Source organism: Pteropus alecto, unplaced genomic scaffold (genome assembly GCF_000325575.1).
Source record: "Pteropus alecto unplaced genomic scaffold, ASM32557v1 scaffold3, whole genome shotgun sequence".
Taxonomy (NCBI): Eukaryota; Metazoa; Chordata; class Mammalia; order Chiroptera; family Pteropodidae; genus Pteropus; species Pteropus alecto.
The window spans coordinates 67,402,563-67,419,184 of NW_006442484.1; the positions used below are offsets into that span (position 1 = coordinate 67,402,563).

General features: G+C 46.0%; 1 protein-coding gene across 6 annotated transcripts in view; it reads left to right on the forward strand.

The window, feature by feature from the left end:
* Positions 1 to 16,622, forward strand: part of NRP2 (neuropilin 2) — a 117,027-nt gene that overhangs the window by 81,294 nt on the left and 19,111 nt on the right. The window contains exons 13-16 of one of the 6 annotated variants that reach the window (XM_015596591.2): positions 2,073 to 2,335; positions 4,152 to 4,248; positions 5,414 to 5,449; positions 14,634 to 16,216. In XM_015596591.2, coding sequence (XP_015452077.1) covers positions 2,073 to 2,335; positions 4,152 to 4,248; positions 5,414 to 5,449; positions 14,634 to 14,914 — 677 coding nt within the window. In that variant the 3' untranslated portion in view covers positions 14,915 to 16,216. Of the gene's footprint in view, positions 1 to 2,072; positions 2,336 to 4,151; positions 4,249 to 5,413; positions 5,450 to 6,540; positions 7,032 to 9,453; positions 9,833 to 14,633; positions 16,217 to 16,622 lie in introns of those variants that run through there. The other 5 variants (XM_006921380.3, XM_025039275.1, XM_015596593.2 and 2 more) reach the window with 5 other exon arrangements.

Below are 16,622 nucleotides of genomic sequence, written 5' to 3' on the forward strand. Positions count from 1 at the left end.
GAGAAGAGAGGATTTAATGTTGAATTGTGCCACAGTGGTTAGGAGAACTAGCAGAAGAGGGTGGAATAGGTGGATTGGTCGGCGGGGGAGTGGGGGGCGCGTGGAGCGGCAGAAATTATAGGTCAGAAGAGAAAAAAAGATCAGGGCCCAGTGGGGAAGCCAGTTTGCCTTGAATAGAATGTGATTGATTGCCCAGGTTTGGGGCAAGGTGCCTGGGGCACAGCTGAAGTGAACAGCTAACGGCAAGTCTGACTCTACTACTTACCAGCCTCTCTGCCTTGGACAAGTCACCTGAACCTTTCTCAGCCTCATATTCTTCTTCCTGTGCAAAGTAAAATTAATAAGACCTAGCTCACAAGCATACAGCAAGAATTAAATAAAATAATGCCTATGAATGTGCTTTGTAACCTGTAAAGTATTATGCAAATATGACTTATAATTATTATCATTAATAGCAGTAGTAATGAGAGCTGATAAGAGAAGCACAGGTTTAGGAGATCGTCGCGTGTCTGCTTGTGGCACCAGGGTCTCCTCCCTCAGCAGTTCACCATCATTAAAGTTCTCGGCTATAGACAGCTGCCTCGTTATCTGTGCTGACTTTGGCCTTGAAGAGGTCTCATGTTGTGGGGTATTAGACAGACGTGGCTCTGGATGGTTAGAGAGATACAAGCTGGAATCCCAATTATGCATCATCCTAAGCTGGTCTAATTTGACTTCAGCTTCTAGAGCAAGAATCCCGGAGAAGCTAACCGGAGGGGCTTTGGGGAGCCAGGGAAGAGGAGAGAGGTGGCCGGGAGGAGGGGGTAGAAGGAGCTGTTTCTGGGCAATTGATGGGAGGACTGTCACAGACTCAGCTCTCATTGGAAACATGTCAATAGGAGTAACAACAGCAAACCAGTTGCTTCAGGGCCCTGGAGTCCTCCCCCGACGAGCCCAGAGTGTTCACAGATCCTGCTGAGTAAGAAAGCTCGGTGCACATGTCTCAGATTAGCATGATCTGGAGGTAGCTGATATGCTGGATGTGTGGTACAGGAGTGCCCCTGCCATCTCAGAGAAGTGTTCAACATAGGATGTTTCAGGGCCAAATAGAGACAGCGAGATTTTCTCCTCAAATGCCACCTTGTTCTCTGTACAAGTGGCCAGAACACTCCTGCACAAATTGGATTTGCGGGTGCAGGTCCCCACACCCATGTCCGCAAACAGGAACAGGAACTCGGTCTTCTGCATTGTATCTGACGTATTTGAAAACTGATCGGCCAAAAGGCCCACTCCCCAAACATTTGATGGGGGAAGCCTTAATTTCCCAGCATGTGTATATTGTCTACTAAACACATCACCTTTGCTAATGTTGATGACAGAGCCTGTTTTCGCTGGAGCTGTGTTTGCCGGGCTGTCTGAGAAAGGTCAAGTTCAGGCCTTCCCCAGGCTGGGCAGGGAAGGGAGTAGGGCCCTCTGAATCACCCCTACTCTGCCACCACCCCTTGTTTTGCTTGCAGTTGACACTAGGCTTCTGATGTACAGTTGCCCAGGCACCATCTAGGAACACTGGTGGAGAGAGAAGGTTTTAAATGTCTTTCATTTGGACAGTGCCCAGCCAAGATGACAAAAGATCAAAGCATAAACCAACTGGCAAGAATCATCCTCTAGCAGCCACCTTGTAATTCGGTTCATTGGACTGCATTGGCCCTTTGGGTAAACCAGTGATGACTAAGATGTGGGTCTGGCCTCTTAGAATCTAGGGAGAAAAGAAAGCACAGACACAGCCAGCTGAAACATAAGGCCGACCGCACCAGGTGCCATATGTAAAAGAGGCTCAAAGAAAGTGATGCAGAGAAATGGACAGGAGGAACCGACTTGAGGTAGAGACTCAAAGGGCTTCAGGAGGTCGCAGCATTTAAATCAAGGCTCTGGAGGAGCCTTAAGAAAGGGCTGCACAACCTGGAGAACAAGATCATGAATAAACTAGACGCCCAAACTATGGTCCCAGCTTTACCCTGAAGGGGCTACAGCTGCAAACTGATGTCTTTCCCAAGCGTTTACCGGGAACCTCTGTTTGGGTTTGTTTCCACCAGATGACAAGAATTTCTTGCGGCTGCAGAGTGACGGCCGGAGAGAGGGCCAGTATGCGCGGCTCATCAGCCCACCCGTGCACCTGCCGCGAAGCCCAGTGTGCATGGAGTTCCAGTACCAGGCCACGGGCGGCCGCGGGGTGGCGCTGCAGGTGGTGCGCGAAGCCAGCCAGGAGAGCAAACTCCTCTGGGTCATCCGCGAGGACCAGGGCGGCGAGTGGAAACACGGGCGTATCATCTTGCCCAGCTACGACATGGAGTATCAGGTGGGGTGGTGACCGGGACGTGACAGGAGACGGGTACGGAGATCGGAGAGAGTCGTTGTGATCTGTGTTTCAATATTTCAAAGGGCCGTGCCCATTCATCATTAGGGAACGTGGTTAAGCGCTCCTGTTTTCATTGTGTTTCTCACGTTGCCATGGCAACTAAATGACACTCTTATTTGTTATTCAGAATGTGCCTATCTCTACACCCAGACTTGGTTCTTTGTTCCTCCTATTGCCTTTTATATTGCTGAAATCTTCTTCAGCAAATGTTTCTTCTCTCCATTTTATTTTAGATTGCTATCAGGTAGGCTGACAAAGGGACACAGAAGCCAGGGAAGTAAACACAAACAAACCCTCCACACAGAGGGAGGAGGCCTGTAGAGTCTCTCAGACTCCAAAGGGGGCAAAGGGACCCCCGACCTCCCAGACTCATCCCAGCAAGTGTGAACACAGGAAGAGGAGGGCTGCTGTTAGCGCTCAGTGGCCAGCAGACCAGGGGCACCCCTCTCTAAATGAGTGGTTTCTCTCCCAGCAGCTCCAAGAGTTGAGTTCTACTATCTCTGCCCCACAGAGCTAGAGACTGAGGCACAGATGGGTATGTGCAGCTGTGGCTGAAACTTGGGTAGGAGTAGACACCCTGTGGAAGAGGTGACTGAGAACCAGCCAAAGCATTAACCTGCTCCTCCCCAGACGAGAAGCAGCAACAGATGGCTGGTGAGGCAGCCAACTGCTCGCTTAGCTTGCCAGAGGACATGTGCTAGTTTGCAGAGAGAACCTGGGGAGGGTGAGAATGAGGAATGATTGAAGACCACAGAGCAGAGGGATGTCTGTGTACAGCCTGCAGTCACTCGAGGTTGTAAGGCAGGGGTCCCTAACCCCTGGGCCATGGACTGGTACTGGGCCGTGGCCTCTTAGGAACCGGGCCACGAAGCAGGAGGTGAGCAGTGGGCAAGCAAGCGAAGTTTCGTCTGTATTTGCAGCTGCTCCCCAACACTAGCATCATCGCCTCAGCTCCACCACAGATCATCAGGTATTAGGTTCTCAGCGGAGCACCGGTCCCTGGTGCCAGAAGGGTTGGGGACCGCTATTATAAGGTGTCCTGAGTTTCTCCCCACCCCCACCTGATTCCTTACCTATAAACTTTAATGCGTTGTATTGTAAGTACCTGTATGCATTTTTGTCTCACCCCTAGATAGTGAGATTCTCCAGGCAGAGGGTCTTGTCTATTAGGTTCGGTAACTGTCCTTATGCCTGGCACATAGTAGGTGCTCAGTAAACTATTGGTGAAGGAACAAATTATTTCCCTCTTAGCTGTAATAATGGATCCATAAGACAATGTTACCCCGAAGGCAATCTAAACCTCAACAGTATATTTCTCACCTTACCCCCACCTGCTCATGTCCTCTGAGTTTCTAAATACCTGGATTGGGCATTTGAAAGATTTATGAGAAAGGAATCTATAAAATGACTAGGGAAATTTTAATCCTCCTTTAAACACACTCTGGTTGTGGTCCTTTTAATCAACACATTCGAGTTACTGGACAACAATATCCATCACCTTGTAATATATATATTTTTAATCCCTTCAAATATGCATTTGATTTGAACCAACTCTTTTTAAATTAGGATTTCAAGCACCATAGCCATGTGGCCAACAGATGTGTACCAAGAACAGTAACACACACATGCACACCCCCACACACATACCCCCCACACACACTCGTTTTAAGCTGCAGTTAACAGAAAATTGGAAATCCTTCCAGTGTCTGGACCAGGAAGCTCAGTTAACCATGGCTCTTGTTCTTCTGGCTTCTAGATTGTGTTCGAGGGAGTTATAGGAAAAGGACGTTCGGGAGAAATTGCCATTGATGACATTCGGATAAGCACTGACGTCCCGTTGGAGAATTGTATGGGTACGTGAATATCTGTTTCTTTGTGGCTTTTCCAAATGAGACACCAAGGGCTGGGATATAGAAGAGAAGGCAGCACACCATTTTCAAACACAATGGTTACCCAGTGGGGAAGGCAGCGACCATCTCAGGTGAGGTGTGAATGTAGCTGTGTCTTAGGCCGCATTCAGGATGGGAGGCGTGTGACGAGGAGAAGTCTTATAGCCCCGTTCCCATTCAGAAATAGACTTGCACTAAGTATATGGAGATTCAGGGTGCCAAGACCCCATCATCAGACTCCAGCTTTTAGCAAAGAAAATACTAGAGGACGAGAACAACTGCCAGTCAGAATTACATGCTAGAAAGGTTTGATGGATTTAATGGAAGCCTTCACTGGTGAGCAAAAATAGTACATATGTTATATCAGAGTGATAACATAATTACCCAAGTAGTTCTTTCACATGAACAAATTGCAGGACAAACTATGGCTTATGAAGTAGCATCTTAGATTTTGCTTTGAAGCTAATTACCTCTCATGCCCCAAATCCCAGAGTTATTGTAAGAATAAATATTGCATGCCAGGCAACCAGTGTAGAAAGGACACCATAACTGTCCCCTTGGATAGAAGTGCCAGCCCACCTGAGATGCGCACATGTTACCCAGCTCACCCCCAGGGTAGCCTGACTATCTCCCATCAGAGCCAGGGACATTCCCAAAAGCTAGATGGAATCCTGAGAAGGACTGAGACCTGCTTTCAGTCGGCAGAGTGACTGTAATAACTCACCCAGTGCTTTTTTGGGCACATGGGTCCCGGGTGTATGCATGCCTGATGATGTCAGAAGCACCTGGGACCGCCCTAGTCCCTTCAGGCAACTCTCAGGCACTGGGCATCTAAAAGTAATCCAGGCTCTGAGAAAGTAATCAGTGGTAAGTGACTGATTACAATGCTTCAGGGACCCATTACTCTACAAAGGACTTTTTGTTCCAAAGCAACTTTGAGAATCTCTACCCACCCGCCAGGCCCCATGATGATGATGTGTGAGACACACTCTAGAGCGTGTGGAGGACATGGGACACTTTCCGTAGGGTATTGTAAAAGCAACTCAATGGCAGTCATCTTCATCATACCCTATGTTCGCCCAATTCCTTCTTCCTCTTATCTAACCGAAATGCTTTTTTTTTTTTCCAGAACCCATCTCAGCTTTTGCAGGTGAGAATTTTAAAGGTAAAAAAAGAAAAACAATTTTTTTTTTTTTTTGCATGCCTTTTCCTTCCCCCCATGTGATGTGAATTCAGTGGAGGGAATAAACCTCCCAATTTAACAAATCTCACAAGAGAAAATAGACGCCATACCTTTCCACCACTAGATGGCACCAGCAACACCTTTAGGTGCCAGGAAAGGGGGATTGAGATCCTCACTGTCTCTCGTTTAATTAAACTTTAGAAACCTATAATAGAGACAAATAGGTTACAGATAAACCTTTCAGCCTTGCATTGTCCAGTGGAGAGCAATGAGGCTGAAAATGCATGAGCAGTGAGGAAGGAGAGGCTGTGGGGACACTGAACACAGAAAAAAATCAGGAGTAAATTAAAAGTGAAATGAGGTGGCAATGATTTATTTTAGCCTGAAGATGGTTTCTTTCCAGTTCCAGGGTACCAAGGCAGCAGTCTCAATTAACCCTCAGTGAGATACAGTGGCAGGCAGTTTTGCGAGGGAAGAAAGTTAGAGAAAAGACACAGAGTGATAATCCTAAAGTGGAAAAGTTGCAGATTCAGGAGCTGGTGTCTAAATAAAGGGAATAAAGAGGCACATTTGACGATTGGAGTTAGAGCACTTTAAATAGAAGACTGAAAAACAGAAAAGGACATTTTCTCCCTAATAAAGTAAAGAAAGAACAGAGCAAAGAGAGAAGAATTTGAGATGATTGCCTCATCCAGGGGGGACAAAATGCCTTCCAAGCTGGGGGGATGGTCATGCCTGTGCTGTTGTAATGCGGTGCGTTTCACATTTTGCCCTCTTTGCAATCCAGTTAGTTGCTGCTGAAGCTTCCACCCAGGTTCCAACGCCAAGTGTTTAGAAGCCACTCGAAATGCTTCGCCTCAGTTGGCCTGGGTGTAAAAGCACACTCCGAGACACTCACCCTCACCTAGCAACGGGGTTTTCATAACCTAGTTTATGCACACAAATGTGAGGGTTGCTGGGCCCTGTTTGTACTGGCCTTGACCTTATAGGTGACAGCATTTCAGAGATAAGGGAAAGTCAGTTTTATATCTGAAGTCTAGACTCGTTATCTTCACTCTCATTAATCTGTCCAGCTCCTGGCTAGAAAGAGATGAATTCCTGGCTTGTCACCTAGATGCGATCTCTGACTCCAAATCATCTCGCCTAATTTGCCACTCATCACCCGCAGCTCTGAGACAATAGATGAGGAAGATCCCCGCAGAATCGAGAATGGCAGACCCCAGTAGAATAGCTTTTCTTTCCTTCTCACCGTGCGTTGGCCCCCTGAACCCCATCCCTACTCCCCATGGCCCATTTTGAAGTATTAAGAGTATCCATGTGCCTATGTTGGTGCTTTGTGAGTGTGAGATGTATGTTAATGCGAACCTAAAGTATTGGAAAGAAAGCTGAGGCCAAAACTGACCGACTTGGATTACAGTTGAATTCAAGTTCTATCCTTCAGGACCCAAGGTAATGTTGATATTGGGGAAGTGGAACCTGCTTGTGTTGTTTTCACTGGACTCTTATTGGTTGTTGAGACTCAAAGGCCTCTGGAGAGGCTGGTTAAAGACTTCGCGCCACTGCCGCAGACATTGTTCTGTGTGAGCACGCATGCCTGGGTCCATGACTGACAGGTATGGTGGCTGAGTGCTTTGCTTCTGTAAGAGAATAAACAAAGCAGGGCACACGTGCTCTCCTTGAGGCTGTGTTTACCGTGAGGCTTCACAGTCCAGTCATGTTCTCTCATAAAAAAAAATATAAATAAAATATCATCGGAGCCACAGTGCTCAGTTAGCCAAAATAAACACACGGCTTAGTGACTTAAAGGTAAGAATTTCCAGTGCGTTCCCGGTGGCTGATTTGGGGCTTAAGCAAAGGCAGAGCACAAGTGGCGTGGATTGGCCCACAGTTGATGTCTTGGGAGATAACAAGCATCTTTGGAAAGAGGAAACCAAGTCTTGGGGAGCAGAGACTTGGCCAGGGAACACAGAGTCAAGAGCAGGACTGGAACTGAGAATGGACAATTTTAATCACACTGGCAAATTTTGCATGCAACTTTGACTTGGTAGCCAGATGAACACAGGGGCACATGGTCTTCGTTTGGGCTGAAGCCCGTTTGACCTCAGCATGCAACTCTGTGTTTTGATTCAGGCAAAGCTTTCCATTTGGGAGAGAAAAGAGGACCATTTGCTCTATCTAACCCAGTGACTGACATACGGTTCTTCTGCTGGTCAGGGCAGAGGCAGTCTTCTCGGTGGGGGCTTGGGTACCTTGGGATTAAATCAGCCTTTTCACTCAGAAAGGGAAACAAAGAGCAATCAGGTTTGGACAGGCAAGATATGGAAAGTCGATGGTAAAACACTATTAATAGTAGGCATTTACATTGTTAGTATGTTTTTCGAATCCGAGAGTTTTTTCTCATTATAAATTAACCATGAAACAGAAGCATTCTCATCCTTTAGGAGAGACCACTGTGTAGTAGGTAAATCTTTAGGGAAATGCAATAAAAGTGGCCTCTGGATCTGGACTTATTAGGTATTCTTGATCTTTTATATTTTGAAGTGTCTTTCATTTTCTGCCTCTTGTTCGTTTCTTGCCATGAAACCTGTTCTTTTTATTCAAATCACCTTGTGTTTTCTGCTTAGTGTATATACTTTGATTGTGTACGAGGGTGTGAGTCAGTAGTGAAGAGAAACAAGCCATAGAGAAAAACAAAAAACAACAAAAAAAACTGTTTCGAGAAGGGACCAGGAAAAGAGAGAATGAATAAGCTGTGTTGTCATGTGATCTTTAAAAAGACTTTTTTCTTGTTATGAGTCACATTTTAAACAATGTAGCCTGAGTATGCATTTTTCTTTCTTTTTCTTTCTTTCTTCTTTCTTTCTTTCTTTCTTTCTTTCTTTCTTTCTTTCTTTCTTTCTTTCTTTCTTTCTTTCTTTCTTTCTTTCTTTTTAAAAGCACTGGCTATAAACATCATAGGGTCATGTATCTTTTTCTAGAATTTGAGCTTTAACAAGTGAAAAACTGTGTAAGGGGAAAAGAAAATAAAACGAAAAGTGGTGTAATTAAGGTGATGGATTATTTCCTCTTAACCGATACTTTCTTTTTTCAATAAAAGAAAAAAGAATAATAAGAAGCAAGTAAAAATATATAAAGCTCATCATCAGAGTTCTGTAGCTGTTGCTGCGGGTAGGGTGGGGAGGTTTAACGCCTCACAGCGGACACAAGAGTTCTTATTCATGTTAGTGGGCTTTGAACCAAGCAGGACAGAGAGACTGGGTTTGAGACCCTTCCCATTGGAGGCCTGTGGACATCCCAGGCATGTGTACATTTGTGGAAGGTGGTTGTTAGAGGAATTCAGAACTGCTGTGTCTACTACGGATGGATGCTAAAAGGAACATCAGTATCTCCTGTTAACAACTGTGAATGTGCATTTTATGTCTCAGACCAGTTCTGAGGGGCGTGGGCCCCACCTCGTGGGTTCACTTTCTGTGGTCCTCCACAGTTTCCATCGAGGTGAAACGAGGAGAAAGTGAACATCAAAGGCGTTTCTAGTGGGCTCAGAAGAGAGCAGTCTTAAACCCATTTTGGAGTCGCGATAGATCTGGCAAGGGTTTGGCTCTCTATGCATCAGGTTTTGAGTTCTGTTTACTTGGTGCCAACTGGCCCTCCTCTGTCACTTCCCACCCCCTCTCTCCGTTTTCATACCCACCCTCATCTCCCTATTGGCTGCCTCCCAGAGCCTTTAGCTACCAGCGTAATGGCCCCCATCCCAGGCAAAGGACCTGGGTTGGCCTCAAACTCCCGCTCTCCTCGGCTTCTTTTCTCCTACGGCTCTCTCCACTAGAAGCACTCCTGAGAAGCAGTGAGGGTTAAATGGCAGTTATGCACGTAATCCTCTGATGAAAGGCAGAGACGTTATTCCAAAACTCTGCCAGGGTTCCAGATAGGCAGCTGCGCTGTATGACTCCTTCTCCTTGCCGCCCCGCCCCCCCTTACGTCTCCAGCTGCCAGATGAAGACTAGGTGTTGCTGAGCAAGGAAGCCTGGAAATCAGATGTGTGTAAACCCGGTAACTGCTTGGCTGCCATTGCTTCGCCTAAGGGGGACACTGAGGCATCTTGTGTGAGGTTCGCTTGTGCAGGCTACCTCTCCTGTCACAGAGGCCTGGGACATCCCCTCCCTGCAAGTTTACCATTCATCTAAACAGCTGCCAGCGTCAATTTGTCTAAGGAAAGAAGAACATTTTTCTCGCCAACTTTTCTTCTCTCCAAGAACAGAAAAGACAAGCCTCAGTTTAAAGAAAGTAACGTAAGTGCCACTAAAGAGATGAGAGGAGTCCAAGGCTTCAGCCAGCAAAACCGCAGATCTGAATTTAGGGGCGTCTTATTTATTTATTTAGTCAACAAAATAAGTAAAACTTTCATTTGAGCGAGTGCAGTACAGTGCAGTAAAATTTCAGATTTTTAAAAAAGAGAAAATATTTTTAATACTTCATATCTTTGTACAGATTTTGTAGATTCGTGTCTATTCACCCACTAAGCATAGAATCCCCTGGAGGTGAAATATTTTAACAAAGTTAGAACACCAACACAAAAGGTTCTTTTTATATAGGTCCATGTTTTATGTTAAAAAAAAAAAAAGAAAGAAAGAAAGAAAGAAAAAGGCATTTTAGGTAGATGGAGGGATCAGCGCCGTTTCTGCTACACTAGTAAAAACCTTCCAGTGACCCTCCATCCACTGCTCGCAGGCAAATCAGAATCATTTCTCAGGGATATATTGTATTTTGTTCTTTTTCCAAACAGACCACATGCTTCTATCTTCTGTAAACTTTTCTAGAGGAGCCAACCTTTTTGGGGGGAGGAGTGGTGGGGGGGCTTGTTTAATCTCACCAATTAAATAAACCTTTTTATCTGAAATGCCCCTTCACCGACACTTTATTTTCAACCTGTACGAAATGGACTCCATAGACAGGCCGGGCCTAAAACTGTTCTTTTTTGCAATGAGCCTTTTTATTTTTTTTTTCCTTTCTCTTCTTAGAGAGACGACTCACCATTGTTGACTTTCGAAACATTTCTTAGGAAACCTGGGTGACTCCCTCCAGGTCCAGAGGACATGTTGCAAACTTAGCTGTAGCAGGCGCTTTCTCTTTTCCGTGATCCAGTGAGAACCGGACTTGAATGAGACAGGCCTCGGCCAGCTTCCCATGGAAGTGGGCAGTGGAAAGGGAGAGGGCTGCTTCCTGCTCAAGGAAGGGTCACACACTTTTCCGTGAAAGGCCAGGTAGCACATAAGTTGGGCTTTATGAGACTCTGTGTCACAAGCACAAAGGCAGCCATAAGCAGTATGTGAACAAAGGAGGGAGGCTGTGTTCTAAAATGTACAAAATAGGCTGCGGGCCACATTTGACCTACAGGCCGTTGTGATCCCGGCCTTGGGTTGTGTTTCCGCCCCGACCCTGCCACTCAGTAGTGGCGGAACTCCTCCTGAGCCCTCTGGGTGCTGTTCTGCTCTCCTCCTCAACTTCCCTCCAGGTCAAACAGGAAGAAAATCACCTATCCTCTCAAGTTTTCAGGTCTCCCATCTCAGAGTCATGGGAAATAAACAAGATAACTCACGTGAGGCCGGTAGCCCAATGCTCACCACATAGGCAATGCCCACTCATCGTAGCCATTTTTCTGGCCACAGTTCCCAATAGTGTACTAATCCAATAACCCTATTTGTACAGTGAGAATGGAAGGAAAACTACCTACTGTGTACTTTTTCTCCTTATTATCTTCCTTCAGGTTTGTTTCTCAAAATTCAGATTATTTGCATTCACATTGCTCCTTCTCCAGAGGGCTCAGAACCTTTACAGATGAAAGCCTGTTCATCCTTGCAAATACACTTGTTATTGGCTCTTTAAATATCTGTTTCTCATCATCTCACACAAGGAGAAAAGTCTGTGGAGAATTGGGCCGGAGGTGGGGAGAAAGTAATGAAAAATAATTCAGGAGTTGATTTTCCAATTGGGATGGGCGGTGCCGGGGGAGAGAGATGTAGGTGGTAGAAGTTGGAGCAATCAAAGGGAATTTTTGCCAGAGAATATGAATGTTGCTCCAGAATACATGCCTCCATCCATCCATTCATCCATTCAATATTCGCTGGATAGCTGCTATTGTCTGGGAAGGTGCTTTTAAAAGGGATTTAACCCCTACTGATCTATTACCTCTCTCTTCTGGCAAACCACAGCCTCATTAGCATGCAGCCCTTGAAAGCTGCCACAGAAGCCAGATTCCAAGCCAGGAACTGACCTGCCTGTGGGAGTTGAGTCTCTTTAGCTGGAGAACAATCTGAGAAACTGGCCCCCAACTACAGGTCACCAATAGTTGCCTGTGGGAGACAAGGGAAGGGTTATTAGGTGTATCCTCTCTTTTCCAACTCCCTTAACTTTAAAAGCACCAACTCATGTAGTATGTTTTCTCATTTCTCCAAACAGATGTCCAAGGAAAAGGTTGAAGGAGCCAATATAATGTCTCCCAATGGCTTTTGCCACTAGAATTTTCTACATGTTGATCATTGCTAGGAAAGGGGAAGAGGGCCTTATCCCTAAAGAGAAGTTTGTCTCTCGAAGTGAAGCAGAACTCTGAGGCCAGGGGTTTATTTCTGATTCCAAATAGGTCATCTACATCTTGTGATTTCGCCTTCTTCCAGCTAGATCCACCCCACTGTGCCCCAACTTTGACTCTATCATAAGAAACATGAGGAGTAGCATCAAGGCTACATCCTCCCTCACTCTGCCCCACCACTTTGAACCCTGGATGGTGTATTTAATGTTGAAAACCAGCGTTTTGGCTGAAAGAAAGCAAACTTTTGAATTGAGACTAGGTAGTGATCGAGGGAATGTGGACAGTTGTGACCGGTTTTCACTTGACAAAAATTTGTGTTCCTGCCTTTGGGGTCTGGTCAGGTGCTTCAGATGGGGAGTTAATCTCTGCGAATTTATCACCTTCTTTTCCTCTCACGGGTGAGCTGCAGCTTCGTTAGTGGGCAGCCCTCACTGTGGAGCCAAATCGAAATCAGAGGCAAATCTGAGGACAGCCTTTGGGGAGGGTGGGTGGCACTGAGCAACTTTGGGTCATCCCTGCACACTTTGCTGCTTCTCGTGCATTCTTCTGAGCCCACGTGAAAATCCAACAGCAGGATGGTTGCCAGGCAGCAGATACTCTCGGTGACCTGAATAATGAGTTAACACTAGTTCACTACGACTCTGGCCATTTCAGGGAGTGGTTTTCAGCACTTTGCTTTTCCTTTCTCTGTTTCTATGCATAACTTTTAATATGGAGAGAGATTGGGGCCGGGGGTAGGAGAGAGAGGAGCGCTTTCAGTAATCAAATTATTAAAAGATAGAAATGGTTTGGGAATAAAGAAAATAGAGTAGGTGGTGACGAAGATGGCAATGTAGACAGGGGCATGGTGGGGGTCGTGGGATTCTGAGATCCTTTCCATCCCAGGGGTTGTGCATGTGGCTGCCAGGGTGTATACTGTGTGACACGTCATCATTAAAGCTCCTCCTACACTGTGGCACTTCTGGTGGCCCGAGGAGCGTCAAGGAATCCTGCACCTTAGCATAGCGGATCCTTAAAACTAGAGGAAGAAGTAGTGATTAAGATCTGGGAGGGTGGGCAGGCTCTAAGAGATTTTTCAAGAAAAATGCTCTCGTTTTTCTACCACTTCTGAGAAGACGCCAGAAAGTCTGACCCACCCCTCAGCTATTACCCAAATCAAAGAGAGGCGTTCTGGTGTTCAGGCTGGAGGAGTGGGCAAACGCTGGCTCAGAACTAGAGGTCTTTGCCTCAGTTCAGTCTTTGATCACAAGCATTTATGGAGCACCTTCTTTGTGCGTACCCTAAGGTGGAAACCAAGATGAGAGTGAATTCATCTGCTTGAGGAGCTCCAAGTCTCATGGGGGAAGCCTGAGAATGTAAACAAGCCCGGTCTGCATCTTGAGCAGAGACACACCCACAGAGTAGGACCAGCGGTGCACGAGGAAGGCAGCAGTGTGGCCATGGCTCCCCACTGGGGTAGCTCATGGGTGGAGAAGATACATCCTTGTGGCCACCGGCACTTGATGGAAGCAGCTAGGGAGGAATTTTTCATAGGTTAAGCATGTATCATTTTTCAGAAGTAAAGATTATGTCTGGTGTTGGCAAGCTCCAAAGCTCCTCGTCCCATTTGGGGCCAGATTCTCATCTGATGTAAATCTTTGGGAGAATCAAGTTGTAGCACTGTTTTGCATCAAGTGGGACTCTAGCCAGTCTTTCCCCAGAGTTACCCTGGGCTTAAATTGACTCGAGCATTTCCATGGCAACCAGAGGCCAGCCAGTGAATGTGGTTGCCTTCTAAATCCTCCGCTAGCTTCTCTTCCCTCCTGTCTTGCTGGTGAGTAAGAGCGATCTCCCTCCTTCGCTTTCACCCACTCTCGCTCCCACACGCCCACTATGATTTCGTGCCCACATTCTTTTGTCATAACATCCTTCCAATCAGACTTTAAAATCCTCCATCCAATTAAAGAAAAAATAGGAAGATTCTTTAGTCATTGCTTGACAGTGAATTGACCTGCTTAGACAAGACCAGGCTGAGTTCAATGGGCATGGAAGCCTTGGCAAGCCAGAGTGGAATTCACCTTCAAGTTTAGCCAGCCTAATTAATACACTGTTTGAGAATTCTGGCCAGCCAGACGAAATACTGAATTTCCACTCATTCAGGGAATCAGAAGTCATTTCAACATCATTTACTTTTGGGTACTCCTGTGTGTGTGTGCGTGTGTGAGAATTATAACACTGCTATGTATTACAGGATAATTGTGGTTGAGCAGAAGAAAAGAGCTTTAATCATACAACTCGGCTGACTCCCATAATTACTACTTACTTGCTGTATAATCACTGTTCTTTTAACCTCTCTGAGCCTCTATTTCCTCATCTATAAAATGGGTCTGATAGTACCTACCTCATAATGTTGTGATCAATCATTTAAAAGTGCTTGGCACAAACTAAATGCTGAGTACCATCTAATTCCCCTGTCTCCTTCCCTATCCACTCCAAAGCATGTATGTGTTCCTCCCCCCCGCCTTTTTTTTTTTTTTTAATTAATTTTTTGATTACCCTGCATGCTCAGCCTAGCAACACTCTTCTGTGTCTCTCCACCAGGGGGCACCCTCCTACCAGGGACCGAGCCCACAGTGGACACGGTGCCCGTGCAGCCCATCCCAGCCTACTGGTATTACGTTATGGCCGCCGGGGGCGCCGTGCTGGTGCTGGTCTCCGTCGCGCTGGCCCTGGTGCTCCACTACCACCGGTTCCGCTATGCGGCCAAGAAGACAGATCACTCCATCACCTACAAAACCTCTCACTACACCAACGGGGCCCCTCTGGCGGTGGAACCCACCCTAACCATTAAGCTAGAGCAAGACCGCAGCTCGCACTGCTGAGGGCCGAAGCAAGGACAGCACCCAAAACAAACGAGAAAGACTGCAAACACGTTGCCTCGATTTTGCACTTTTTTCTCCTCGCCTAGTTTCTGTGTGAACTCAGACATGTCTCTCTTGGGGCACAAACCCTGTGCGCTCTCATCCATCCCGACCATTCTCCTTGGGTTCTTTTTTTTGTTTGTTTCCTCTCTTTTGTTGATTCCAAACCAACCAACCCCAACTCTAATGCTGCATCTTGGACTATGAGAAGAGATACACCCCTAAGCACTTCACAACTCAAGGCTCAGCTGGTTTTCTTCCAGAGACTGGTTCCCTGACTCTTCCCCTTGCCTTATCCCATACCTCCTCTCGGTGGGCAGTCTGCCAGGAGACTTGAGGGGAAACCTGGATCTGTGTGTTTGTACATAGTATACATTTGTGCGTGTGAAGAGCTCTCTGTGTGCGTGAGTGTGAGAGAGGGAGCCTGGTTCATTGTGGGGGGGCGGGGAGTGTGCGGGTGTGTTCAGAGAAGGCCCCTTTAACTCTTGTGTTACTTCTCCGGGGGGTACATTTTACAAGAAAATAATATACTGTTCTAGTTTTGTTTACTTGGAGAAGAGATTGAAGCTTTTTGTTGCCTTATCTAGCTCTGGCTGGGTTTCTGTTGGCTACCATTGTCATCTCCAGGTACCTAAAAAACTAGAGGCCACATGAAATGAAATGTGGCCCTTCCCATCCCTATCCCCATTCCCCACCCACCTGACCCAAGAGAAAGGTTCCCCCAAAGCACTCAGACATGACCCCTTGTCAGGTCTCCTGGCGTCTTTAAAGTAACAAGACAACAGCCATTGGGTGCAACTGGAACCTTCTCTACTTCCAACCCTGAAGCAAATCTGTCTCATGTTGCCTTATAAAAGAGAAGCTCATAATGAATGTTTAGCTTTTATCAGTTAAATCCAATCTTGGAATAAGTCATAGAGAATAACAAAACTGAGACTGATGTAGGAAGAGCAGTAGCTTGTTTAAGTTGAGAGTAGGAGGAGGTAGAAGAGATGGAAGGACTGAAACGTCTTTTAAAAGTCTCCTCACCCGAGGGGAATCATTGTGCCCAATTTGGGATGGAGCTGAGTAAGAAAGCTACCCGTATTCTTCGGTATATCGGTCATTGTAATAGCATTTGTAAAATATGGGGGAAAAGGGATCATTTGCTTTTCTTTCATGGTGTTAATGTGTGCCTGAATCTTTAGCCACTAAATTGTAAGGCTGTCCCCCTGACTTATTTGAATATTATGAGAGAATAAAGAGTAATCTTTTTTTTTTAAATGTACCAATGTGCTACCCCTTAAAGCATTTGTAGCATCTGGCAAATACACCCTCATAGGCTGGCATGGCATTTCCAGATGTGGCTGCATCGTCAGGAGAAGGTATAATGAAGATAAACCCGTTGCTGCCCATTTGTCCTGTCTAAGCAACACAAGGAAAGGGATGTTGGAGATAAATGGCCTAAAGATATTGTACAAAAGATAGATTCAATAATGAAGTCAATTTCATTGATAGAAAATGCATGTTTTCATGAGATTCTCAGTATGCTGGGGCTCAGCCTTGGAGGTGTTTATTTCGCACCTTCCTTCTAGAAATCCACTGGGGAAGTATAAGATTCTCTCCAAAGATGGTTGCCTAGGCTGAAAGCCTCAAGGTACCTTCAGAGAACAAAATACTAATGATTGAT